The 27,981-nt window shown below is 40.3% G+C and overlaps 2 protein-coding genes across 17 annotated transcripts in view; both read right to left on the reverse strand.

Moving 5' to 3' along the window:
• SUGT1 (SGT1 homolog, MIS12 kinetochore complex assembly cochaperone) overlaps positions 1-9,452 on the reverse strand; it is a 29,181-nt gene extending 19,729 nt beyond the window's left edge. For 2 of the 6 annotated variants that reach the window (XM_068929698.1, XM_068929697.1), the window contains exons 1-5: positions 9,157-9,379; positions 9,031-9,076; positions 5,646-5,736; positions 4,875-4,944; positions 4,429-4,499 (exon numbers count right to left, since the gene is read on the reverse strand). In XM_068929698.1, coding sequence (XP_068785799.1) covers positions 4,429-4,499; positions 4,875-4,944; positions 5,646-5,736; positions 9,031-9,076; positions 9,157-9,194 — 316 coding nt within the window. In that variant the 5' untranslated portion in view covers positions 9,195-9,379. Of the gene's footprint in view, positions 1-4,428; positions 4,500-4,874; positions 4,945-5,645; positions 5,737-9,030 lie in introns of all 6 variants that reach the window. The other 4 variants (XM_068929696.1, XM_068929695.1, XM_068929699.1 and 1 more) reach the window with 3 other exon arrangements.
• Positions 9,453-11,698: 2,246 nt separating this feature from the next.
• Positions 11,699-27,981, reverse strand: part of ELF1 (E74 like ETS transcription factor 1) — a 92,514-nt gene continuing 76,231 nt past the window's right edge. For all 11 annotated transcript variants that reach the window (XM_068929704.1, XM_068929705.1, XM_009672469.2 and 8 more), the window contains 3 exons: positions 25,608-25,800; positions 24,027-24,494; positions 11,699-13,416 (listed from right to left, as the gene is read on the reverse strand). In XM_068929704.1, coding sequence (XP_068785805.1) covers positions 12,798-13,416; positions 24,027-24,494; positions 25,608-25,800 — 1,280 coding nt within the window. In that variant the 3' untranslated portion in view covers positions 11,699-12,797. The remainder of the gene's footprint in view (positions 13,417-24,026; positions 24,495-25,607; positions 25,801-27,981) is intronic.

Genomic DNA, 27,981 nt, shown 5'->3' on the forward strand with positions numbered 1-27,981 from the left:
TCACTCCAGTTAAGCTGTAAGTATTTTTATACAACTCTGCTATTTAACTATCCTGTATTTAATTAACCTAAACTAATTTGTAGAACATTAAATTATGTCTGAACGGACCCAAATCTACCTATCCATTTCCAGTTTGCTTAACCACTGTAACTGTTCCAAACGCACAAAGTACTATTTTAGAGTTATATTTCCATTATTGTTCAAATTATTTTTTTCCTGAACAGTCAGCCACATACTTCCTATCTAGAAAAGTATCAGAAGAGCTAGCCTATCCCAAGGACGATTCAAAATTATGAAAGTTTTCACAAGCACCAAGTATTTTCTCCTGGTGGTGTCACACACAGTTTACATTGCACATCTAAGGCTTCAGGGATGTTAGAAATACATGGATGCCAGCTTCACATTGTGAGTGAAAAAAATTACAAATAAGTGCAGTAAAGTCGTACACTAGAAGCAGCAAGCTAACTTCCCACATAGAAATGCATGAAATGGTTAAAAAGGTAGTAGCATAGTAAGAGTGATCACCTAATCCTTTCAGCAAAATTCCCAGAAAAAGCTTTGACAGTCAAGAAAGAAAAAAAAAAAAAAAAGGCCACAACATTGCCAACCAATTACTAATCGCTAAACCTTCGTCTTTTTCCAAACAGGGAATTTAGGGCCAACCTCTCAAGCGCTGTTAGTAAAAGATACAAATGCAATTAAGAATATGGCTATCTTAACATTACAATAGTAGAGTCACTGGTAACCATTCTTTCCATTACCTTAGCAAATCCTGAAAATAAAGTATCTATTTTCAGAAAGAAATTTGCAAAATTTACCATCAGAATGTTCTGCTGAGGGGAAGTTGCCTTCAATTACTAAAATTGTAGTTATAGAAAAAACACCGCCAGACCCTCCTCAGAAGTGTACAGAGAAGGGAAGTGAGGAAGAGGACACAAGATGCAACAAAGGAAATTCTGATTAGATAATGAAAAATTTGTTTACGAAAAGAGTAGTCAAACACTGGAGCAGGTTGCCCAGAGAACCTATAAAATCTTCGTCCTTGGAAATATTTAGAAATCAACTCTAAAAGGTCCTAAGGTCCTGAGCCGACTCATGCAAGTTCAAAGCTAACACTGCTTTTGACCAGGGTACAGGACCAGATGAGCTCTAGAGCTTCCTTACAACCTAAATTATTCTGTACTTTTAGAACTTATCCTCTATATCCCCCATAACACTTCCCAAGGTGCTGAACCTGGAAGCAAAGTTCATCAAACAAAACAGAAATGAAATTGAATATCATGATTATTATTCATGACCATGAATATTATGATCAGGAACCTAAGCAAAGACAATGAGTCAAGTCCACATTGATCCTGCCTCAGACTTCCAGCAGCAATGATTTTCTGCTTTGCATACGACTGTTAAACAAGACACCCAACCTTTCTACTACAAGTATCTGCCCTATCCTCCTAAAAGATCATCCCCACCAAACATTGCCTCCCAGGATATTTTCTGATTTGAGAGAAAGGAGAATTGACTCTATAACTGCATTGTTCCTCCAAAGGACTAATAACTTACTAGTAACTTTCCAGTTCAGAAAAATCTATCTTAACTTACGAAAACTCAACTAACTTTTAGAATACAAAAAAGCACCTGCTAAGATGCTTCTTTAAAAAGTTGATACCTTCCACCTTCACAAAATTCATTAGGTGGTCATAGCAAAAAGCAAGAGAACTTCTCTAGTATAATTATCTAAAACCCATATAATGAGCTGAAGAATAACAGACCACGCTGCTTTGTCAATCTAAGGCAAATCACTAAACTCAAAAAAAATCCATGTGTACCTAGTCTTACGGTTGATTGAGAAAGATCTCGTTTCCTAATGTTATTTGATAAAATACAGAAACATTGTCCTCTGAATAATCCATCAGGTCAAGTCCTGTTTAAACATCACTGCAGGTGAGTAACAGGAAGCTTGCTGCAGTACCCTGGGCACGTCAGTCCTACCAGTAATGAGCACAAGCAGGAAGCTCATCTCTGTTTGTGTTCCTGATTAAGGCTTAAAACAGATCTTGTATCAGCGAGGAACTGAAATACGTCACAGTGTACTTCTGCCCCCTTGTGAAGCAAAGAAACCAGCCTTGCCAGCAAAGAATTTCCCACCACAGGAACTCACTACCAGGCAGCAACAGCTAAAATCTACTCCTTTTATCCCCTGCTTAGTGATATGTGGCTAATTTTCCCATTGTGGTTTGCTCATTTTGCACTAGGTGCATTTAACTGGAAGTTAACTGTATTGCCAGAAATCCTTACACTCAATTCTTTTCAGCTGGGATCCATCAAACATTCCACAGAACTGCAAAAGGAAATTCTGTTACTGACATAAATTTGTGAGTAGATTAGATAATACACGGATGAGAATCAACTAACAGTTTGTATTTTAAAGACAACCTTCAGGAGACTCCTAGTCTCACAGTAGGTCATAAAATTTTATAATGAGATGCGGGAAGCACAGCAGAAGCAAGCTTCAGATGGCAAAACACTCAGGAAAGACCAGGAAACTACAGAAACGCTTTAACTGGGTAAATGGCAAAACGAAGACAAATAAAATATGGCAAAACAAAGACAAATAAAAGAGGTTATATGTTAGTGATTCTAAATTAGCCAAGAATCACTCAAAGGAACCTGATATCCACTGACTCATCTACCAAGACATGTACAGCTCAGTGTGCTGCTGCAGTCTAGAACACGCTGTGAGGCTCAACATAATGAAAACAAAGCAACACACTGGCCAGAGAAATGTTTTGTGCATTTTGGGAGAACAACTCCAAGCAACAAACTAGAAAGGTGACAGAATCCACACTCGCGAAAAAGAAGTCTCCAAATCAGTAATGTTTGCTTGGGGTGACAAGATTACGAAAAACAGAATTTATGGCCTTGTCAGCCACTAAGGCAAGATCAAAGTGATTAGTCATTCAATTAAATTCAGGGGCAACAAGTTTTGAGATGTATAAAAAGTTACCTACCAAGCAAAGAAAGCTACAGAAATCACTGGAGGGAATCACTTCCTTTCACAGGAAGATACTAAATAGCAAACGTAGCTAGACTCCAAAGATGCACTTATATTTGCAGTATACAAACAACAGGAAATAAAGACTATCTAGTTGCCAAAATTACCAAAATTTTTTACGCTCCAGTGCTTCTTCCACTGCAACCTAAGCTGACAAATACCAGTTGCTGCAATTCCAACCTACACCCCACCACTGTCCCACCACTTCACTCCTGCTAGCTTCAGCAGTCAGACCCTTCAGCACAGTAACCCAGGAGAAAAATATAAATAAAATAGTAGTTTTCTGCAGACTTAATGCTCTGAAAGAAAGGATTAAACAAGCAAAAGAGTGGGAGCGGACAAGATCACTTGGCAGCAAGCACTTAAATTAGCTTATGCTCCCATGGAACCACAGTTTTAGATCAGAGCAGCAGATCACTTATTTGGCGGAGGCAAGATAATTACATTTTCACTGAAGTTTCAGGTCCTAGCCATTGTTAGAGCTAGCCATAATATACTAGAAAAGTCTTAGACTGTGACAATGCTGATCAGATCAGCGCACTTTGTTCTGTGTAACTTTCAAAGTGTTTTTCTTACCATTTTTTTCCCACTGCTGGGAAAGAAGAGAATGGGAGGAGGTGAGGATTTATTTTTAGTGGTGGACAGGAGGCAACAGAAGGGAGACTTATAACCATCTTGCAATTACTTTGTTCTGTGCTTTCCTGTACCTTCTATCAAATGCTTTCCGTACTGAACAACTTAATTCCTACTTCTCAAAGACAGGTTGCCAAAAAGCTCTAATACTCCCCAAACTAGAATATGCACAAGGATATTACTAACAAAACAAACAAAAACCTCTGTAGTTAATAAGCATAATCTAACAAAAAAGGTAAAAAGTCATTTGGTAAAGAGTAAAAGTAAGAAGCTGTTTTGTCAGTTCACACATATAAAGTTACATACTCTTCATAAAAAAGACCAGTCCACCAAAGGGTATAAAAACGAAGAAATCCCAGCTACAAACCTGTTCTGCTTGAAAACTTTTCTGTGACATTTACTGCTACACCGTTGTCACCGTTTATTTTTAAGATCTCCAGGAAGCAGGGAAACATCCTCATTTTATTACTCAAAAAATCATAACGCTTTACTAGTTGCTAAGAATTGATACACATTTTTAAACTGTTTTATACTGTCATACAGCAATTGCACAAAACCTCCCAAGAGCCAGATCTGTTCCAAATATCTCAAGCAGGGCATCTATTCACTCACCATTAAAACAAAACAAAAAACAAACAAAAAACACAAAACAAACAAAAAAACCTTTGGTCTTCCCTTTCAGCTAATGCAATAAGAATTTTCCTCATATTAGTCAGTATTGTGCAAGTACTTTTAATACTTACTGTCCAACTTCTGTCCCTCTCTGAAAGACTCTAAAGCAGATGTGTAGTTTTTCATATGATATTCACCTAACCTGATATGACCAAAGAAAAGTATACAGAATCAGTAACTACTTTTCAATCTAAACCACATTCCGAAGATCACAACATACTCAGTTTATGCACTATATTTGTTAAAGTTACAAACATAAGAATATAAATTGCCTGAGAACTCCGCTTTTGAAAGGGTTGGGATGTTAAGATAACAAGTCCAAATTCAAAATCCTAATGAGAAAATTTATTTTTTTTTTAAATAACCACAGCGCTATTACAGACGTGCTAGAAGTAGTATAGCATCAAATATATTCATTCATTTTGTTGTAAAAACCTTGTATAAAGCTGTAATTCAAATACGAGTATTGCCCTAGAAACTATTACAATATTCCCAAAACATAATATCAAATACATACCCTTTCCTGAGAAAAGCTACAGCGTTACTGGGGTTGAGTTCTAAGGACTTCTTTGCATCTGCAACAGCATCTGTGGAAAGTCAGTTTACAGATAAGGAACATCAATATGTTATGAAAACGAGAAAACTGGCTGAGTGTTTTTGTAACATATTTCACCTCAAAATTTTGACTAGTTTTCTTATCTCACACACAAATTACGCTGCCTGGATTAAACATAGCCACAACCGATATGGATGACCCCTTCATTCACTTTAGAGCTCTGTGCAAGTATGCGCGAGAAGTATGACTGTCATTTATTCAAATCCTCTACTTAAACCCGATTTGTAAATCATTTTTTTAATGGAAAGAACAACTAGACCAAAGCTTTAGTATTAAGTTAATCTTTTTCCCATGCATTATTCAGCTATCACATTCCTACTATGACAGGATTCCGTCTCTACCAGGAGACCACACAAGGCCGGAAAACATTTACCACGTGAAGTCTAAAACCTACCTGAGAAGTCTACTGAAAAATAGATGCCCAGATAGTCCTGTGCTAAAATCAAATGGAAATCTATGGCCTGCAGAGTACCTAATTTATTGATAGTTTTGCAGATACAAAGCAAACAAAGACAAAGAAAACTACAAAGTATACCTTACTGTAATAACTGCCAATTAAGTTATAGGCAACAAATTTCTATTACTACTGTATTAATTGCAGATCTAAGACATCTTCTGTAAAGAATGTGTCGTAATACACTTGTAAAGGGATTATCAGTTTAAAGTTATTACCAGCATAATTCTGTAGAAGAATATAAGCATAAGCTCGTTGACAATAATATTCAGCATCATCTGGGTTCTTTTCCAAGGCTGCTGTCAGTTCCTGTAAAGAGAGACAAAAAAAAATATAAAATAGCAACTCAGAAGTCCCTGTAAAAGTACAATATCAACCTCTGTCAACTCAAAGACATTTCAGAACAAAATATCCTGAACTGGCTGGAACATTTGTCTATTGCCCAGTTTTGATCCACAAAGCTTATACATCAAAGGCTCACAAAGTACGAGGAATCTGCCAATTATACCAGATTCAAGGAACCTATTCCTTACCGACAAGGAAGCAAGTTTTTCAAATGCCATAACCATGAAGTCTAGTGCACAGCTGATCCTCTATATCCTAAAGAGCTGCCTACAGTTTTCAGCACTTCTGTACACAGGTCTGCTGGGTATGAGGAAGCAATGCAGTGCAGATTCGGAAATCAGCACAAAGTATGTCAGAACACTTGTGCAGGGATAACATACTCCAAGAGCCGTAACACATGATGAACGTGTTGTACAATATTGGTGAGCATGGGAGATTGTTTTGAAGCACACTGAGGAAGAAAACTAGCAGAAAAATACCTTTGCACCATTGGGCTTGCAGGCAACATTGCTGAATAACGGAAACGAGCATCAAGTATTTCTTTGTTAATGGAATGACGTTTACAGATTGAAATAATTATAACATACACTGCAAGAGAAAAGTTTCTTACATTCTGCACAGCAGAATGAAATTACAATGGCTCAGCACACACCTTTGGAAAGAGTGTTCAGCTCCAGTTCTCCCTTTACCGAGGAGGGTTGCTAGAAGGCAGTAAATCTTCCAAAGCCACTAACTGTACAACACTACAATACAGTAACTCAACTTTCCAAGTTACCTGGATTTCTATTCAGAATTCAGCCAGCATGAAGGAGGCCAAGATATAGGCTTTACGCATGCATAAATGTCAATTCAGCACAGCTGCAAAACACAGCTCCACCAAGCTACAGAAGGGAGGAAGAGTAGAAGAGCCTAACTTAGTTTTAATTCAGATCAGCGTCTGTTCTAGTTCATTACTGTCACACAAATGCTTACACCAACAAGGAATTAAGTGACCAAAGCAGCTTCTTTTGTCAGCAGTGTTGAGTTCACATCAGCATAAGATAATCAAATCTCTATATAGGTACAACATATAGATCTAAAACCTTGGGGGGGGGGGGAGGGTGTCTCTGAACAAGCGGCAGGCAGTAGAGTTGTAACAAAAAGCAATTCATGATCTACTTATACAAATGGCCTCTTAATAATTGAAGCCATTCAAGAGCAGTCATCACTATATGACGAGAAAGATGTATGATGATAGGGATTCCAGATAGGAAGGATATGAGGTAACTGATGTATTAGAACGGGGCCACGCTACGCAAATAGATGTAAGTACAGCTTGTAACCCTCAGAAACGAGTGAGGTCTGACACAAGTGAGTTTGTATGAATTAAAAGTGGTTTAATCTGCTGAATCACTTGTGCCTGAATTCAGTCGGGTTACCATCTTTGTTTCTCATATGGCAAAACACTCCACCAAAACAGAGACAACGCGTGCTTTCGTCCAGGAGTTACAATTTTAACATACAGTTCTGATTCTGCCTTAAGTCATTACTGCTTACCTTGCAGAGCATTTTATAAATGAAAAAGCAATAGAAGACATTCTTATTCCATAGGGTAGACTACTTTTTCTACTTAGTATGACAAAAAAGCCAGTAAGAAGTTCACCGCTTTATCATCCAGATTTTTAATGCAGCATTTAGACACGGATGATGACCTTTTAGTTGCATCAGATCCAGGCTAGTGCCTCTGCGGACACAGCTATAGCCAGCAGGTGCAGAATACTGAAGTATGCTCTTTAGGAGTTAAAGGAACCAAAAGGGCAGAAATGCCATGCTGACTGGATATAAGTCCTGCCAGGTGTGGAAGCATTACACAGCACCATTGGGTGCTGTGCCCCAGATTATAAACACTTAAGTACATGAGCTAAAGACTACACCCAAGATCATGCAAACATGGTATACTGCTTCTAGATCCAAGCTCCTAAGTCATCGTGATGTTGCACAGCATTATGGGACTTACCAGTTCAGAGATTATCAAGCACAGACTGCCTGCAAACATGAGTATTTACCAAAGAAAAAAAGTGACAGCTGGTATCACTGCAACATACTGTCTACCTAATGTGCTATAAACTATTTTAAAATTAGCAAAAAAACTTCTTACAGAAAGTCATTGAACATACAAGGAACTGAAATACAAACAAGACAAGTTAAGAAACTATGCTAACACAGAAAGACTAACGAATACTACTGAAATATGCCTTTAACACTTCCAAAGATGTTTTGTTTACAATTGGAAACTCAATTTTTTTACATCTTAAATTTAACTGTGTTAAATATATTTAGTTTTGTCCAACCCCATTTTAGATGTCAGTTACCTTCTGAAAAGTTTTTGCAAGCTACAGCCTAAACCCCAAATAACCGTAAGATTCAGCTGCACCACTTCATTATGGAAAGATAATTAAGTTTCCTGTTAAGCTCCAGCCACTTATTCCATTCAAGCAGAACTAAATAGTGATATCCTCTCCCCTTCTAGAGCATGTTAAACAAAAATCTATCCATCCTTCATTTCTGTCTTCCTATTAACCTTTCCTTTCAAATAAAAAGAACGCTTGAGAACACACTGACCGAACTTAATGGGTAGAATACACAAAAAGGAAAAAAAAAAGGGTGATAGTAGGATAAAAACTAATAAAGATTAAGTAAATTTCGCCAATAACTAAATCAATTATGATTCTGCACCTAAAAACAAAAACTTATTTGTATTACAGTCTACCTATATTGAACAAAAAGTTCATTTTTACTGTTTTTTCACAAGACAGGTAGTACAAGCATTTTGACAGAAACATGCTGAACACGTCCTTCGTCAGACGTCACATGAAGGAGTACAGCCCTCTGGGGAAAACACTGTAAACTACCAGCTGGCAAAAAGGACAACGGTAAGAAACTTTAGCTTTCCCCTCGCTTCTAACAGCGACACGACATGCCGCTGCAAGAAAGTCACCTCACCCACAGGACTTAAGCTTCCCCATTCATAAAACATCCTCCTCCCTCGCAGACAAAGCGCGAAGGTGCTCCCAGACTGACAGCGGAGCCAGACAGCCAACTTACACCAGCCCTGCAGGACCCTTACGCACGGCAAAACCCAGCGTGCCCAACTCGGGGCCCGGCGCCTCCTCCTCCGCCACGGCGAGGGAGGCAAAGGCGGCCAACCTCTGCCCACAGCCTCGCGGGCGGCCCGCTGCCGAGGCCGCGCAGCCCCGGGACGCGGCCCCCGCCGCTCACCTGCGCCGCTGCCCCCGGGTCCCGGTCGATGTCCCCGTCCGAGAACCTGCCGAGGAAACGTAAAGGGGTGAGAAGGCAGGAGGAGGTAGGCGGGCGGGGCGGCACGCGGAGGGAAGGGGAGCTCACCGCGGAGCAGCCGCTCCCCCCGCCGCCGCCGCCGCCATGCCGCCCGCCGCCCCCGAGAAACTTCTGGAGTCGCCGAGGCACCCGCACAACAACCGCCAAGGCCGCAGCCGCGCGCGCGCAAAGGCTGACGGGATGCATAGGGGCCTGCCCAACCCGTAGGGGCCTCCCGCGCGCCTCGTCACGAGGCGGGGCGGCCATTGCTACCGAGGCAAACGCGAAGGCCTCCCTCCCATAGAGTTGGAGGACCAGCCGTGACAGAGGTGCTCTTAAGCCCTTCCCTCCCGCCCCTTCCTCCCCCCCACCCCGCGGCGGCAGGAGCCGGCGGCCGGCGGTGTGCGCATGCGTGCGGGCGGGTTGGGGCGGGGAGGCGGAGGGAGGTGGCGGCGTCGCGGCGGTTGGCTGCTCTTTCGCTGCTCAGGTTCGCCCCAGGCTCAAGGGCGGCGGTTCCCAAACGGGGGTCCGCGCAAATACGAGAAAGGGCAGAGAGCTGGCAAAGTTCGTTTTGCTTAGGCTGCCGTTTGGGGTGTGAACCTGAGAGGAAGGGGTGTGAAGACCGCAAAGTTAATGAACCGGGGGTTCAGGAGGGAAAGGCCGGCGTCGCCTGAGGTCCAGGCAGCTCCTGTTAGCCCCAGCCTGACGGGTAGATCTTGAGGCAACCAAGCACCAGCGGCAGTGGTTCCGGCCGGGCAGGGGGCTCCCTCAGCTTGGGAGCTCTGTCCCCCGCAGTGGCAGAAGCAGTGGCCCCACGTCTCTGGCCTAACGCCTGGAAGCGGGAGTCGGGGCCTTTCCTGGGGCAGCAGCGGTGCCCTGGGGCTGCTCCTCGCCCTTGGGATCCCTTCCTGGGGGCAGCACGTCTCTCTTCCCCCCCCCTCCTTCAAGCTGGCATGCGTGCAGAAGAGAGCTGCAGCCTCTTGTTTTTTTTTTCTTTCTGAGTCAGCGGTGGCTCAAATGTGACATTGCGCCTTCTGTTTGGTCAATACCGCAGACACAAAGACGGCTGTGAAAAGGCGTTAAGGGCAGGGGGGAGGAATTGCTCAACCCCCAACTGTAAGCCCTCGTTTTGTGACCTGCTCTGGCTTTTCCATTCCATTGCCGCTTTGGAGGCCCATAGTATTGAGAGCTGAAAGTACGATGGGTAGAGGGGGTAGTACATCGGAGCCTAAGAGACGTGGGGAGAGGGAAGAAAATGATTTTCATTTAGGGTTTGTTACACAACACAGTCTTCTGTTAGAAGACATGCCGTTGTTGTTTGCTGGAGGTTTTCTGCCAGCCTAACTATACCACTTCTCCAAAAGACATAAACTAAGCTGACAAAATCGTTTTCCTGTTGACGTAGTTAAATCTATGGCAAGAGGTTTTCTTTGCAAAATTGTAATCTCATACTGCGATTTTTCACATTTTTAGCAAATACGCTGAGCAAAACACCCCCTCCCCCCCCAAGCACTATGTCAGTCAAGCCTTAACGTTTCCTCAGTTTTCCTCAGGCTCCCTAGTATTATGAAATATTTGTATTACAGGATAAGGTCCCTGTTTTGTAATTAATTTCAAAAGTATCGTCCCCAATGTTTTTTGTCAATTTGAAATGTAAAGCCCTCAGGATGAGAACTGTACCATATTTTTACAATGTTATCCACATTTCTAGTAATATTGCCAACATTGTATTTCTGTATTTTTTTCATTAAGATAAAAAATAACAAAAATATTAGGACTGCACTTCTACAACACAAGAGCTCTTCAACCAGAGGGTGCAATTCTAATACTTAAGTTCCCTAGTTGCAAGGAATGCTGCCGGACAAAACAATCACCACTTACTTGGCATCAGTCACTTCGGTTTGTGTACTGCCAGTCTCTGAAAAGGGGATGAGATTCATGGATTTGTAGGTCAAAACCTAACAGCAGGAGAATAAAAGAAAAAAAAAAGCCACACATCCACCTAAACAAGGCACTTTTAACCACCAAGAAACAGGGTAGCCGTGGCAGAGAACTGCTTGTTAGGTACAGTTTTTAGAGTTACTTCTATACAGCTAGACCAAAGTGGTATTTCCTTTAACTTTGCATGCAGCTAATCTTACTAGGCATCACGTTCATTTATAATCCACGTTCTCCTTAAACATTTTGCAACATGCTAGGTTTTGGCCATGCAGTAGTTTGAGCCTGCAGTACTGTTGTATAAGCTACAAGGACCTTTGTGATAAATGGCACCCCAGAATTATGCTGAAATTTTATAACTTACTGGGAAGGGACAGAAAAGACGACGTTGAAGTCTAAACACTGGCTATAGCTCAACTTTCATTTCAGCTATGAAAACGTACAGTACTGCTCCCTGAAAGGCCACAGTGCCATCGCATGCTCAAACACACAGCATGTTGGTGCATTCCAGGCTGAGTTCAGAAGTGATTCACAAATTGCTCACTTGCTCATGTTCCACCACAGGCCCACACTGATTAATTATGCTGTCCTGTTTCTCAGCGTATTTTGGAGACTTCTAATGATCATCAAAACACTGTATTAATATAAAAACATTTCAGAGTAAATACAGAAAAGTTTTTCTCCATTTGATTTATTTTCATAATAAACCAATTAAAAATACAAAAGGCAAGGACCCAAGGTTCAAAGGGCTCCATCATTTAAAAATTTGTCTTTTAAATACAAATTCACTCTGTAATATGAATACATATAACATTAGACCTCTAAACATAATGATCTTATTTGCATCTATCAAAAATTTGTATGGAAACAAATTAGCTGAAAAACTTCCTTGTGACATTGAATGTACATTATTTACAATCAAAAAAGAACTCTTAGCAGTACTAATCTAAGAACACCTGCATAAATTGTATATATTTCATTTCCCTCCCCCCCCCTTACAAAATGATCTGAAGTAGAAAGCAAAATTGTTAAAATTCATAGTCACAAAATGGCATGAAACATTTGCACCTGTAGTGATGCCATTAGTTTCTGTAATTAAATATATCTGATGTTTCCATATAAAATACAGACCTAGCATTGTCCATTACTGGAATAAATGTTTTCTGTACTCTCAATAGGAGTGTATATTTAATTTTGCACACACAAGAGCATGTGTTGCAGAAAATGCAACAAGAGGATACCTGGTTATCACTGTCCGTTATTCAAAGTCTAAATCTGATGTAATTCACTGGTATGAAACAGATACACTTGATCATAAAAAATTCATACACATGGAATGAAAATGTCCCATCAAAAGTAAAAGTAAGTGTTGCTTCAAAAGTTAAGTGATACATGCACGGATTAAACAGAGAAGGTTATAATAATGTTACTGCAATGTAAATTAGCAACAGACTGAAAACATACAAATATGTAAGAAGTTCGGAACTTTGGCCAAAAACCTCAAGAGAAAGTCTTCATAGCATAAAAAAGCATGTTCCTTCACGCCTGTATTTTGAAACATGAGGGATATGTAATTTTATTTATATGATAACATTTAGCAATTAACAGAAAATCAAAATCCATTCTAAAGCATGAATTCTACCAATTAACTGCGGAAATTAAGTAGCTTTGTAACATCTGCTTCAGAATCAAATCATATATACATAACTGAAAAGGTCCCATCACATTTATGAAAATAATCATCCACAGGGTCTTTTTTTTTTTTTTTTAATTTATTTATATGAACTGGGTTCCAATGGCTCATTTTCTTGCTTCACTTGCATGTTAGATGGGAAACCATTTGAACTGGATACTACCATCACAAAAGGCTGCTGCTGAATTCTCTGCTCTGACTGCTCAGTATCATCTACTTCATCATTGTCTTCTTCTTTTATCGCTGTTTGTATGCCAATCTGCTTAGTTTCTGGTGCTTTAATAACTGAAGTGATCACTGTGCCTGACGGATGAGCTACCATCTGTGAACTGCTAGGTGAAAAAGTTACCACCGGGGTAGTGGCACTGAAGGATGGAGACGAAGCCATGTTGACTGTTCCGTTGCAAATTGTCTGCACACTGCTGGTGAGAACCTGTTGAACTTGGGCTGGGCTCAGCACAATTGATGAAGGAGGAGAGACTGGCTTCTGAGACTGCAGCATGACGTTTTCTTTAAGAACTGTCATGGGTTGCGAAGTAGGAATGGCTTGTAAAATAAATTTTTGGGGCGTTGTCGCCGAGGCTGGATCTGTGCTGGTTATCACTGTAGTAAGAGGCACTGTCTGGAGTGTTACAGTATGCAGCTGCTGATTTCCAGGAGAAACAACCACTGGAACTTGGGTTGGAGTCTGTAAAGTCCTATTCAGATTAGAAAAGAGTGCAGGGTCAGAATACTTTCACTTTGAGTTTTTAAAAACAATTATACTCTTACTATTGGAAAAAATCACTTGGCATCACAAACCTTCGATTATTTTTCTAAGGATTTCAAACAGGGAAGCACTCTCCTAAAAAAACAACCCCCTCCCCCGTCCCCCCAGGTCAGTAACCCATTTCCCAAAGCGACTGTCTGTCTTTGAGACATTCAGTATTTCATGAGGAAACCGGGGAATCATCCAACATCTCCACCTCAGGCATCAACAAACCCTACACGAGTATCATCAATTTCACAAGGTACTCGGCTGAATAAGTCATAAATCAGGCTTCAGTTCTCCTGCCATCCATGTATGTCTGTAACTATACACACAGGCATCTGCATTGTAACAGCAAGTGTCTTCGGGACCCTCTCAGGCTCACAGGACACAGCTCTCCCTCTGTATGCCAGGTTTACACACTCCTAAGGGTAAAGCAACTGACCAGAATCTGCCCCCAGGAAAAGTTTAAATTAGGAATGATTCCATCAATTTTAGGCTGACAGACCTGGATACTGTATTACTTTCTAAATATGTACAGCTGAGAGGGCAAAGTCAGAAGATTAACAGCCACATCACTGAAGTATACAAGTCTTACAATGGAAATTGGTGATTTAGAAATGTGTTGAAGCACATGCACTGCAACATACCCATGTTTTAAAAAAAAAAAAAAAAAAAAAAAAAAAAGGCAAAGAAACCTCGCACTCCTGGTGAAGCGAATGATTTCCAGCGAAGGGAAGGAGGGAGGGAAGGAAAACTACTTCTACACTGTTCCCACAGTATTTATATTACTATTTCTCATTCCTTTTGCACCTTTATTTTTGGCACCTTATAAATCATGATAATTTTGCAATACGATGTTTATTTTTGAACTTACCATTTCTGAGAATGGTTTACTCCACATTTACTTTTTACAGTCCTGGGTCTCCCTCACTTTTTCCCCCTCTCTAAACCAGCATTGTCAAAAATTTGTTTCCACTCTGCCATTTGGCTGCTTGCTCCAGCCCATCATGCCACACTGTCCCTGGCAATTTTTTTCTCTTTCTCTCGGTCCTGCAAAGTTCTCTCTGACGTTCCTGCTTTGCTTCCATGTTTTCTTCTGACAATCTTCCTCTGCTTTTTCAGTCTGAACCTCTCACTCATGCCTTCTTTAATATACTTGACACTAAGTGAAAACAAGCATAATTATCTTCTAGCTTACTTCTGTCTCTGTTGAAATCATTTTAGATTAAAAGTCACTTACCTTCAATATTTCTACTTTCAAGTCCATGCACGATACAGCCTGTTCTCTCTTCTAAAAAGTTTAATTCTCAGCTACTTTGTAAGAGTTGCCTAGTATATATCTATCATGGAATGTCCTCTTTTCTATAGTCCTTCTGCCCATCTAGTACCAATCTTCTACAGCTCTGTGAAATCTCACTTGCCAGAGTTTTGCTACTGGCCAGTAAGATCAGACTCAACGTAATCAAAACTGCAGTTCAAAAAAACCACATTCTTGCTGTCATGACTGCAACAAAAAGCTTACCAGAGCGGGTAGGACTTAACTGATGCTCAAGCTAGGGGCAATGTGGAGGAAGATGCTCCAACAGCATGGGGAGCTCTACTCCCTCTTCTCCAATGCAGCAGCAGAGGCAAGTGAAGTAACACTTGCAGAAGACCTCCAGGTCTCACCTCAGTCCTCTGGGAAAGGCCTTTCTCTGAGCTGCAAAGACTCCCCCAGCAAGCACAACTCTAGTAACCCAGCTGGTATCAAGCTCAGAGCACATCAGCTCCCCCTTCCCCTTCATTCATCATTCATTCATCAGCTCCCCCTTCAGTCTCCCAGAGCCAGTTGCTGCTACAGGCAACTCTTCCCACCTCCTATGTGGGCTTACTAATACAAGGGATTCTTTTTCTTATCTGTAGCTTTTTCCTCATAAGAAAGAAGATAAAGTCAGCATTATGTAGGACTGTCTATAAAGCAAAACAAATCCAAATACTAGCCCATGAGGCTCTCTTGCAAGTCACATCAGAAAGACCGTATAGCTGGGATGCAAAAGCTGACGTGTCTAGTGTCAGTATGTCTGGCACTGCAGTACAGAGGGGCAGCTGATGGGCACAATCTTGAGCTCCTGGGTCACAAGAAGGGGGAGAGAGGCCAAAAAAAATTCTCATAGAAACGGGCTGGCTGGGAAGCACCAGCTGCAGAGTGACCACTTCTTTCTCTCTAACTTCCGGATTTCATGCACCAGGCTGATATAGGTGCTGCACAGGAAGTACAAGCAACGGAGCTTAGAACGCAAGGCTCAAAGTGACAGCACCGGGGTCACCAGGTCTGCTAAGGGTTATCAGACCTATATATTTCTTTTTAAATAATTCTCCTTGGTATTTGATAGAAAAAACAAACACAAATGTCCATGTGTAAACGGAGAAGGATGACCACTAGCTTTTTTAAGCAACGGGAACTACCTACAGGTAAGTCAAATTGCAGTAAAATCAAAACAGCACATAGATACAGTTCAAACAATCCATGAAGGTCCACAGGGACCAGCTAAGGAAGAAAGACAGCTGATGCTTGCCCTCAGAAAAGCCTTAAAAGTATCCAAGTAAGAGAGCGGGTACTGAGGCAACTCCTTAATCTATGAGGCAACCTACTTGTGCCTGAAGGATCAACACCAACTGAATAGTTGCAACTTTGAATAGTGGGGGCTGAAGCCGCCAGCCTGTGCTGGTTCACCGTGCAAGTATTACTTCAAAGCTACTCTCTTGCTCTTTAGCCGTTTTGTTTAAAAATAAAATAAAAGCCTCTAGCAGTTGTGGCTGCAAACAACCTCAAAAGTCAGACCTGGATGTAATCAATGCGGGCAGCATTCTGCAAAGCCCTGGTAACAATAGCTCTGAGAGCACTGAACCAAAGTATTTGTCTCAGCATGCAGTAATAATCATTTGTGTGTTGATGTTAAATCTTTCATTTTCTCACAACAGCAAGACCTGTATCTGCGCATCACATACTGTGAGTAATATTTTATTCCAGATGCTTTGTTTTCTCCCTCAGCCAAAACACATATGGTGTATACTTGTTCGGAGGGAGACACGTGGCAGATGAGTGTACGAGCACAGAATTAAGTCCCATACAGCACCATAAACGTGTTGTCATTTGCAGCAAGAATGGTCAAGCAGAAATTTTGGCTCAATTGGTAACACTAAGACAACTGTGTCTGTTCATGAACTGAAATCTAGCTGCTCAGATTATTTGCCTTGAATATCATTGGGGGAAAAAGAAAAACATAGGTTTGGTTAATTTTTTAATCTGTTTACCAAAAAAAAAAAAAAAACCAACAACATACACACAACTCAAGATAGTTTGTTAGTACTAGGTTAGATTATCTCAGGTGCTTTTAAATGTTATGTTTTACTATACCTCTTAATTGCACTGTCAATTCACTAACACTCTTCCTAGTCAAAGCTACAAATCTGTTGGGTATTACTTTAAAAGTTCCTCTTGAAATTACAAGAAGAACAACATTAAGCAATACTGATGAAAAGGCAATGCTGCCACTAAACAGTCTGGTTACTACTAGGAAAAAAAAATGACAAAAATTCTGAAGTCATTTGAGCTTGGCAGAAAATAATAAAAATCTATTTCTTGGTTCATTTGGTACTGTTGATAGTACAGAACTGTGAAACATCACATTGGCTCATCATGAGGTGAATAGTGATAAAACAAACACTAACTGACAGGTAGGAAAAGCAAGTTTATTCATGGTAATTTATTTGTGAAACTTCTGAAGTGGAGAAAAGATGAGAAAAAGATACAAAAAATGTAAAGCTACAAGCCAAGGTAAACAAAATAATTCACAGCACAACAAGCAAATGAAACACAGCAGTATTAAGAAATATATAGGCAAAGGTAACAGAGAAGACTTTTTTCACCAACATATATATAATTCAATCTACAGCTGTAGAGGAAAAGATGGCCTAGATATAAAAGGGCAAATTGCCAGGGACTTTTCCAATTTGTTCAAATAACTGGTTGCAAACAGCTAATTCAATCAACCTAAGAAGAGCAAGGGAAGTGAAGGAGTAGGGTATGCTAGTTAGAACCACTTCAAATGCCTGAGTCAAGAGGCAATCTTTTATTTAGGAAGTAGTAGCCACATATGCAACACAGGAGCTCTACCAGCACTGCAAACCACAACTGCAACTCATTTATCTCATTCTCAAACAGCTGCCAACAAGACTGTAAAAACTTCACTCCAACATATCACAACCATAGTCATTTTACAATGAAAGACTTGCAAACAGGAGCTGACAGCCACTCTAGCTACAGAGGCCCGTGAAACGTGGAAAGGTAGTGTGTTTTAATCCAAAATCTTCACATAGCCTCCTCAAAAGGCAGAACAGAACTTGCTTGTTCTTGTCTAGCTCTTTGTCCAGACAAGACAATTTATTATGTCATGAGGATGAAGACAGAGGACTTGCCCTCAAGTCTGGTGTCCTTTTTACTGACCCACAGGGTCTACAGAGCGCCCTTTCCACAACTTTACATAACCACATAGTCGCCTGAAGAAAGACTCTTAACCTGTGCTACTGGCAGAAAGCTGTAGAAACCCCACCTCCTTCCACAGTGACAAATACATCTAAAGATAGCCCTTGCAGATAGTTTCTCATTGCGCAGAAACAAAATGAGTTTGAGTCAATGATTTTAAGTCCCTCCTGCCTTGTTCCTACCTACCATAGAAATTAATTCAGAAACCTAGTAAAGATCTCTTCTCAGCTGCAGGAAAATCAAATTGAAATGGAAAGTTATAAACAAAGTCTTTTCCCTTAATAGAAGCTGACCCTATTATATCAGGGCCTGAGAAATGCGTCCCCTTGTAAGCTAAATGAGGGCCAAGATCACAGCAGCCTAGTTCTGACCAACACCTTCCTCAGGAAGGGCCTTTTCCTCATCATCCTCAAACTTGGGATGCAGTGCAACCACCACTCAAAAGAGCACAGAGATCAACTCTTCCCAGCAACTCCTCTGCTTCCTTCCCAGTGGGGAAGACTCGAGCAGCAGAGAACGAGATTCAACCGTGTTTGCTAGCCAGCGTGTTGTTAAGAGAGCTTCTAGTTCAGGCTTTCCTTTGGAGCATAAAGACGCCAACTTGCTGCACTCAGAAGTCTACCCTTGAACTGCAAATAGAGGCAAAGCATCTGCGCCGATGTTGGCTAATCAAAGAAGGGCCTTCCACATCAGTCAGGAGATGCTGCTGATCATCTGGAGTCCACAGCAGGCCTCGTATTCAGCTGACATCGTTCATGTTTTCTCTCTAGTCCCAGAGAGCCCTACCAAGATAATCACTGGGGCAGCTTTTATTCAGCATACCTACAAGAATGACAGAGGAGTCTTGAGCTAAAACATTAGCGGATGTCATGCAGATTTGAATCTCCTCCTTATTCAGGGAAAAAGCATTGAATGTAAGAAAGCAAACGGTTAATGCAAAGTCTGAGTAGAACAGTGCCAGGCTGCTTCCCTGTGTCTGTATGGCTATTCATGCAGGAGCAAAGGGTATATAGATGGGAGGCAAAATATTATTACAGATCACAACAGTGATATTCACTGCACAGCTTATACAAATTAATGTCTATACTTGACACAAGATTAAAAAAATATTTCAAATGAAATGCCAGTTGTAATAATATTTTCTGTGTTGATAAATGCGTATTAAACAAATCTGTGTATTTTTCAGCATCAGAATAGCTGCAGTCATATCGCCAACAGTTATGTTATATCATAGCCTGGACACAGTCATGTTTACCACCTGGTCATGGAACGATAGCAAAAAACATACGTGTGTGCTTGGGGCAGACATGACACTCACAGGTAACTTCCTCTGGTTATGGACTATGTGCCACTATACCGGTATATTGTTGACTTCATCACTGCTCTTGCACTGAAGGCTCTCAGCTAGATTAAAAACACATGAGTCACCTTCAGCTAGTTCCTTCTCCTCTGAAATGAGGATCTTGCTACTGTGGTCCACACTTGTGTCACCTTCAGGATGAATTACTGCAACATTTTATACCTCAAAGGTTGCAAAAAGGTCAAGATGGAAACTGTGGGTGAGTCATCATGCAGTAGTTCCTCAGCTCAAAGTGAACACTGAATACCTCAATAGTCCTCTGTGATCTGTGTTAGTTTTTCCTCAGCTACAGAACAGAATCAGGACATTAGTCTTCTGACATGGTCAGTCCAAGCGATCACAAAAACAGCTTGAAAATACAGAAGAGACACAACCTATTTAAACCTGAAGTTTGCTAAAGAATTGCCCAGGAACTCTTGACAGTTAACTAATTCAAAATTTCTTGATATACAGAGCTGTCAGCTAGAAAATTCAGCTATGTCCCATACAGTCAGTAAGAAATAAGCAAGCACACATTTAATTTTAAATTCCTACAAGCTCACAAAAATTTTCCTTTCTGAACTGTTAGTAACATAAGAACCTCTTTCCACCATGCAGAAGACACTCCCTCTTAAATCACTACTACTCTGTAATAAAGGTAAACAAATGCAACCCAACATCTGCATCCAGGCCACTGGTTATTCAAGGGTGCAATTCAACTGCCTAAATATAAGCTATCTTAGAGCTCTCTATAAGACGTCCTGGAGTACTCATGACAGAGGCCTTCAGGAGACTTGACGCTTTCTAGAATAACAGAATGGATACCCTCTAAGGTCAGAAGGACTCTATAAATATGGAGCTGAATCCCAGGCCTATTTTAGTGCCACCAATTCCAAGGTAGAACCCAAATTACCCTGATAAAACATCTGTGTAAACCAGATACTTTGTTAACCTGTGCAAGTTAAAAAAAAAAAAAAAAAAAAAAGTGAAATTAAAAACCAAAAATTTACAAGGACTAAATTCAGAGAGACTTTTTTTTTTCTTCTTAATGAAAACCAGCTCACTGGAGAAAAAAGAAAAGAAATAGAACAGTCACCTGGAGAGATCTCTATACTTCTACCTTATCACTGGAGGCACACGGTGCCAAATTCAGCTTGCAGTTACATGATTGGAAACATCAGCAAGTTCACTTGTGCGCACTGAACCAGAGCATAGTTAGGCCTCCAGAAGAGCAGCAGGCAATATCCTCACACCACAGCGCTTTTGCAATTCTGAATATTCCCATCTGGGCTACTAGATGTCCTACCCAGGCTGCAGGACCTGGTCCTGCCAGCTCCTGCCGCCCTCCCCTGACGAGCAACACTTCTCCATGTTTCCTGCACACAGCTGCACCAAAAGTGGTAAAAAACGCCCCTCAGAAGCCATCCATAAAACAAGAGCTTTCTTTAAACAACTCCATTAGATTTTACAGTGTAAATCAAAGCAGTGCTTCGCAAATAACAGCCTATGGACAGGTAAAGAATACTTTCTTCTTGAGGCATTTTTCTAGCCTGCGGTTACTTTAATGCAAAACACGATTACAACAAGGAGGAAGCCGTAACTGAGGACGGAACTCATCAGCCCCAGGTCTCTGGCAGGCACTTGTTAACACGCAAGACCACTGCAAGGTTTAGGACACTACTCTCCACTGAAATCACACAAAACTCTGTAAGAGCTTTGTACAGTTATAAATGAAGCCATTGCAAAGAAGCAACCCCTGATTTTCACTGTCATTCGCATTGACAACTTCTGCTTTTCTTAAAAAAGAGGCACAAAGAGGCCCTGGGAGAATGGCTGCCATAGTCTCCCAGTAATGCTCTAGGGAGAAGATTTCACCAGGCCATGCCACTTTACACAGAAAGGGATATCAATATCGACACAAAACACCTTCCACAACATTCTTCAAACATGATTCTTTTTAACAAGTCCCTTAGCATAAAACATGCATGTTTGGACTCCTTCTCTGAAGGATATGGTAAATGTTAAGAAGCCAACTGTTTTAACCTCAAAATCCCTCAATGTTTTCTCTAGAGTGCGTCAATCACATGAATTTTTCTGACCCCATCACAACACTGCAGCCGCAATCTACTGCAGAGGGGAGAATGTTTCCCTGAAGAAGAGGGGTGAACATTTATATGAATAAAGCTTTAGAAGGTACATTACATAAGAAATAATATGGGACCAGGACATTCACGCTTCAAGACAGAGCCCAACCACTAACTACTGGGTGTCAGGAAGAAACTTCTCCTGGGAATGTTTCTCAAAGCTGGTTTGCCTTTTCTCCCAAATGACCTCATCCAACAACATGCCTTAGCCTTTCAACAGCAACCAGCATATTCCAATGTTGTTGTTCTTCCTCATGTTTCCTTAAATGACCATCTAGTTCCTTCAAACACAATCCTATAGTGTGCGCGCATCAGAAGGCTGGTCAGCCCTTATTCTATAATGGGAACCAAACCTGCCTTACGTTTTAAAATCCAACAGATCGGCCATTTCATCCTTTACGGAAGTTCCACTGAAGCAATGTAGAACATGTACACAACCTCATACAACTGCTAGTCCAATTATAAACAAGACCTAAAACATATGCTTCAAAAAGTTTTAAGCGTGTCTTCCTACCTCACCAAAATATTTGAAATTTGCATTTTGTATCTTAATAGAAATATATCCACCAAAAATGGTATCCTGGGGCCCCGAGATGGGCAAAGTTTGCACGAGACTCATCAGTACCTTGGGTTGGGTCTTCTCCTTTTTTCTTGATCTAGCTAAGGTACTTTGTCATCATAGCCATGAAAAGCGGAATTGAAGACTTCACGGAAAAAAACATTTAAATTATTAACATAAGAAGTTTACAAACCATGGGATATACAGAATTCTAAGTTTTTAATGCTCTTATTTCATTGGAATTTCAGACGAGTGTCATCTCTACCACTTTTTTCTTCTCAGTTGATGCCCCAAGTCTATTGTGAAATGTTTTGATATATAATCTAGCCTAGACCTAGCCTAGGGCCATTTAGCTCTGTAAATTGCTCAACTCTCTCCCTATTGATAATTAATAGCACTATTCTCCTGACTTAAATGGTACTGCATAGCTTCAACTATGTCTTTACTCATTTCCTTTCTCTATATTACCCTAGACACTTTTTACAACTTACAGATAACTAAGTCCTTCACGAACTCTGAAGTCATAAGATTGTACCATATGTAGTAGCTTCCTTCACAGGCTTTTAAACTTATTTAAATATACACCACACTGATACAGTTTGTTATCATTTGATTCTTTAAGTAAATTTCAGAACTGGTTTTATTTCCCTTTCTGTATTCTACTAAAAAAAAAAAAAAGCTGCTTTTGCTATACTGAATTTTCTTTAATCCCTCTTCCTTTTAGGTAAGTGAAGTTTTAATTGTTGTTTGGCTTTTATAATATCCCTCTGCTAGCACAGATGAGAAAGTAAAACCTGTTTTTGGAAGCCAAAAAAATGATTCAATCTGATTAACATGCCATTACTTATTTCTAGCTGACAAAATTCCATGGTTAACTTCAGATAGCCATACAATGCCAGCCAGGCCTGATCAGTGGCTCTGAACATGATTTTCAAAAGCATGAACAAGGGAGGGTGCAGGAAATAGCATTATTGCCATCTAGTATCAAAGTCATAAACATTAACACACTGAACTTAAAACAGCAAACCTCAAAAAGAGTGATACTGGTAACTCAGTATATTTTGATGTTTTGAAGCTTTCACGAAACAGCTTTGAGGTCCAGAATCACCAGATTCAAGTCAAACATCCCTGTGAAGGGAATAAATTACAAGAACGTTTGTTTTAGATCCTTTGCAGGATCCTGCAGGATGCAGGATTTTGGGCTTTTCTTGCACAAAAAAGCTCTGTCAGGAAACACTTCAGTTAAGTATCTGACACTAAACAGGACAAATCCAGGCTCAAGCAATTGTTTTTAAAGTCTCTCCAATTAGGATACTGCTCACAACTTGAAGGTGCAAAGGAGTAACAATGCTTAAAGGCTGCCTAGTGCTAGCCAGCTGACTTACAAATTAAGCATGGAAGCATGTATGACTGTCTCCTCACAACAGTCTACAGATACAAAACTCCCATGAGGTTATTCTGATAATTCTTTTCCAAAAATCAGAAGAGCATGCTCTCATAATGGCAGCAAAATACTACAGAAGATAACAGAGCTTTCCCCTGTTGTAAATGGGGACAATACTTAAGATGAAAGAGGGGACGATTATAAGAAGAAAAATTAAGCAGCAAGGAGAAAAACCTTTCTGAAGGGATCAAGCATGCAAACCACGTACAATTCCATAGTGAAGACATTAGTCGATGAAAAAGCTGTCATGAAAATACTGCCAGTGCTGCGGGACAGAATTGACGATACCATTTTTAGGGAAAAGTAAAGGCTTTTCCTCTACCCTAATGCTGCAGGAAATATGTGCTTCCCTCCACCAAAGATCTGAGCGTACATGTTGCTACGTATAAAAACTCCCAGTTCCTAGGTCACTCACACAACAGTCATTTCACTAGAAGTGAATTAGGAGACGAGCAGTTTTTAAAACATAAAGAATATGGTCTATCTGGCCACTATCAAGTAAATTTATTATTATTATTATTATTATTCATATACTCATTTTCTTACCTTATGTTCTGAACTGAGGGATTTAATGTTTCATCCGGAACATTACTGGTTACAGCTGCATGTCCTTCTGTGAGGGACTGCAATGGCTGCATTACATGAACTGTCCGAAAAAGCTGAGTGGGATATGCTGGCTGCGTAGATTGCATTGTCCTCAAAACTTCTGAAGTCAAGCCAGGGGTCTGCTGCTGTACAACTTCTACGTGATCCTTGAGTTTAGCAGGCTTTGGATTTCCTGTTTTTAAAACTGTGGTAGATCCTCCCTTTGTTCCCACATTTGCAGACGCTCTAGATCTGCTCGACTGGTTTCTACTGGCCACAGGAGTTGAAAGCAAAGTTGAATCAGATGATTCAGTGCTAGGACTTGCATCTTCATCATCTATATAGACGAGATCTTTTGGCATCTCTTTAAATTGATACACTAGGCGCTGACCTTCTACTTTAGCCAGTATTCCTCTTTGGTAATAGTATCTGTTTAAAGCATACATACATCAACAAGTTATACAGTGACTTTTGCCCAAAAAACAAACAATATCAACAACAAACAACTCAGACAAGACCACCAGCGGTAACAAGCATGTGGAAGCTTAGGATTTCATTTAAAACATTAGTGCCGAGTTTCTCGGTTATAAAGGAGTGCTCAATTTAAACAGCAGGGTGTGTCCCCCCCCCCCCCCCCAAACACCTCTTTTCTGCTACTACTTCCTGTAGCCTTTTCATTTCAACCTCAGGTAACTGCAGAGAAAGAGAAGACCTCAGTGACTTGGCGTAACTGCTATAAACTAACACTCTAACTTGAGATTCTCCCCAAGTAACACAATTTTTCAGTTATCCGAATTCATCCTTATTCACCAGTGAGCACACATGGACCTTTTTACTATAAGAAAGCAAAAGGAAAACACAGCACTAATACAAATGAATAGAACAATTTAAAGTGATGTTGTTGACATCAAGGTGAAAGAGGAAGGGAAATGAAGAGAAAAATACAGCTGTTCATCTAGAGTATCAGTCAGTAGGAAGCACTGAAGCTTGTGTCACTCGTGTTCATGGATATCTGCTTATTTTGCACAATCTTTTCTGTATGAGAAATATCCCAATTTGATAGGCAAAGATACACAGTAAGAGGCTTTTAAATTGCCTGTACACACAAGTTCAGAGAAGCACACATAGATCCAAATTCCAAAGTTGTACCTCCCACTGGAAATTGGATCATTTGCCACAGGTAGAAATCATTTCATTAACTGTAAGATACCTCAATTTAGGATCGTTTGGAAAAGGGACATTCAAATTTTACATAAATACTTGCCACACGTGTAATCTTCAGTTCCTTACTTTGTCCGTGGCTGATTTGGAAGACGTAGTTTTTACAACAGCAGTGAAAACATCCAAGCTGATATGGGAGGTGACTAATTTTTCGCTTTAGGTTACTTCTAATTAGCTTATTTATTTTCCTAAAATTAATTTCTGTTTCCCAAGCGGATAGAATACTAACTCTTTACTGTTGTTAAAGAGAATTAGATGAGGCATTTAATACATGCAAGCATTACTACAACAAAAATAGTCTATTACTAAAACTATACATACCTGAGAGCTCTACCCATTGTTTCATAATTCATGTCAGGTTTGTTTTTGTGTTTTCCCCACAACCTGGACACAGCCTTGGAATCTACCAGTTTGAAAATGCCCTTCTCTCTTTGAGTCCATTTGATATATTTAGGACACGTAGCTTTGTCCTGGAGCAGCGCTAGCAAAAACTCCCAGAGATAAATCGTATTTCCTAAAACAAATATAAAAGTATTTCATGATACAGGAAAAAAAAAATATATTAGTGGACTAGATTTTATTAATGCTGTAAATAACCTAAAAGTTAAAAGGCCGGTATCTTTATGAATACATTCTAACACATGATTGAGACTCACACCTAGTGCCCGAAGGGTATAGGAAGGTATTTCTGTTAGATACTTTAATCTGGGCGTCCAAACACCATAGTCACTATCTGTAACATAGAGAGAGAGCGAGCGCGCGTGCGTGACCCCATTCCAACCATCAATATTATACAGCATTAATCACCTACTCATACTCTTCCCTTACGCTTAATCCAGTTATAGAAGCAGTCACTGCTATTTTATCTGCAATAGGAACATGTTTGGGTCCATCTTCTGAAACCACTGGAAATTAAGCCCCTGATTAAATACTTTGCCAAATGGAGATGGCTGTTATAATTCTTCTAAAGGCTAAACAAAACCCTTACTTGTAAGGGCTACATTTATAATGGGACGATCAATAGCATATTCCGGGGATAGGCAAACCTTCAAAAGTAATGGTCAGAGCAAAATTTTTTCTTCTTCATAACCCAAATGAGAGCTTAAGCATGCTGGCACACAACATACAAATTTCATTTTACAAACAAGTAAATACAAACACTTACATATGGAAACGCACCACATCTGTGCAGTGTTTACCATACAAAAAACTGAGACTATTCAAAATCACAGATTGTGAACACTTAAAACTACTACAAAATGTACAATTTCTTTTCTCCCCAAACCACATTTAAGTAGTCAAAACTCATATAACTAACAAGATCCTTACTCCTGCTTTTTCTGAGTATGGCTTGCAGTGCCTGATGTGCTTTTGGACACTTGAAGCTGCACATAAGCTTCTGAGTAATACGCTGTTAGTCTGAAAAAGGAAGAAAACTTCTTGTATGAAGTATGTCCTCACCCAAGTAATGATGCAAAAACACAGGAAAGATGCCACATGCAGACTCCTTCAGTTTCACAAAAAACAATGCCCAGTGAATCAGAACGTGACAGGATTTGTCAGCCTCAGTTTTACTCTGCAGTTTCCTAAACTTCAGTGACGAGAAGCTTGAACTTTCTTAAACTAGACAAGCTGCCATATGAATTCTTAATACTCTCATGTTATTATATTATAATCTATATTGCTACATCGTTGTCCGCTGCAACAAGCGGTGGTCATTCCGAGTTGGTCACCTCCAGTGATGGAAGAACACATTTGCCTAAAACTTTGGAGATTACTTGCAAGTACTTTATAATGGGACTTTGCTGAGGAATTCAGCACTGACGGTATAAAATGTTAACAGTTCCTTCAGAAGGTGGAAACTTGAAGAGTAAACATCTCTAGAGAAAAAACATGGGCTTTGCAACAAATGCCTTCCACCTTACATGGAAACGTCAGACTGTTTGCCCTAGGACATCCTAAAGACAAAGGTTAGGACTGCTTAGGTAAGAGCGTTCCTAGCCACTTGTCATCTAATCCAGGGTGCTTCTGCTGTAGTCTAGACTAAAAATGCTTAACTGCATCAAGACAAGTCTGATGCAGTCATTGTTTAGTCACTGAAAATCATTGTGAAGAGGACTATCTGTAAAAACAGATGTTCTCACTCACAGATGAAACTTGTAGCCTCCTGTGAGTCACAGCAGAAGCAGCAGTAGGTAGAAAATTCAGTTTTCTTCATGCATTGCATAAAATAAATCGAGAACTTGATATTTTAGAATACATGTTCTCCTTATGGGTAACACTATGACTAGAGAGACAGGCAACTCACATGACCTTCCAGCTGCTTCAGTACCGTGAGTGGCCACATTAACAGCCCTTTCGCTTCAATTTTATGTTCCTCAAAATGCTAAACACACACTTTTATGGTAGCTTTTCCAAAACAGGCAGTGGTTTCAAGCAACACACTCCTCCTTGGTTCCTTCTGAATTCATATTTTGTAGTGATGGACGAATATGAAATATTATCGTGTATCGTTTGTTTTCATCAATTGAAACATTCTTCTGCCTTTTAACCCTGTGGCTAGCTAATTTGATATTTTCAATTATTCATTCCAACATTACTTAGGGGTTCCTCTGACACCAGCTTTTCTTTCATTTTGACTTATAAATCAGGTTTTTACTGGGGGGGGGGGGGAAATCTATTAACAACACCTACT

Source organism: Struthio camelus, chromosome 1 (genome assembly GCF_040807025.1).
Source record: "Struthio camelus isolate bStrCam1 chromosome 1, bStrCam1.hap1, whole genome shotgun sequence".
Lineage (NCBI taxonomy): Eukaryota > Metazoa > Chordata > Aves > Struthioniformes > Struthionidae > Struthio > Struthio camelus.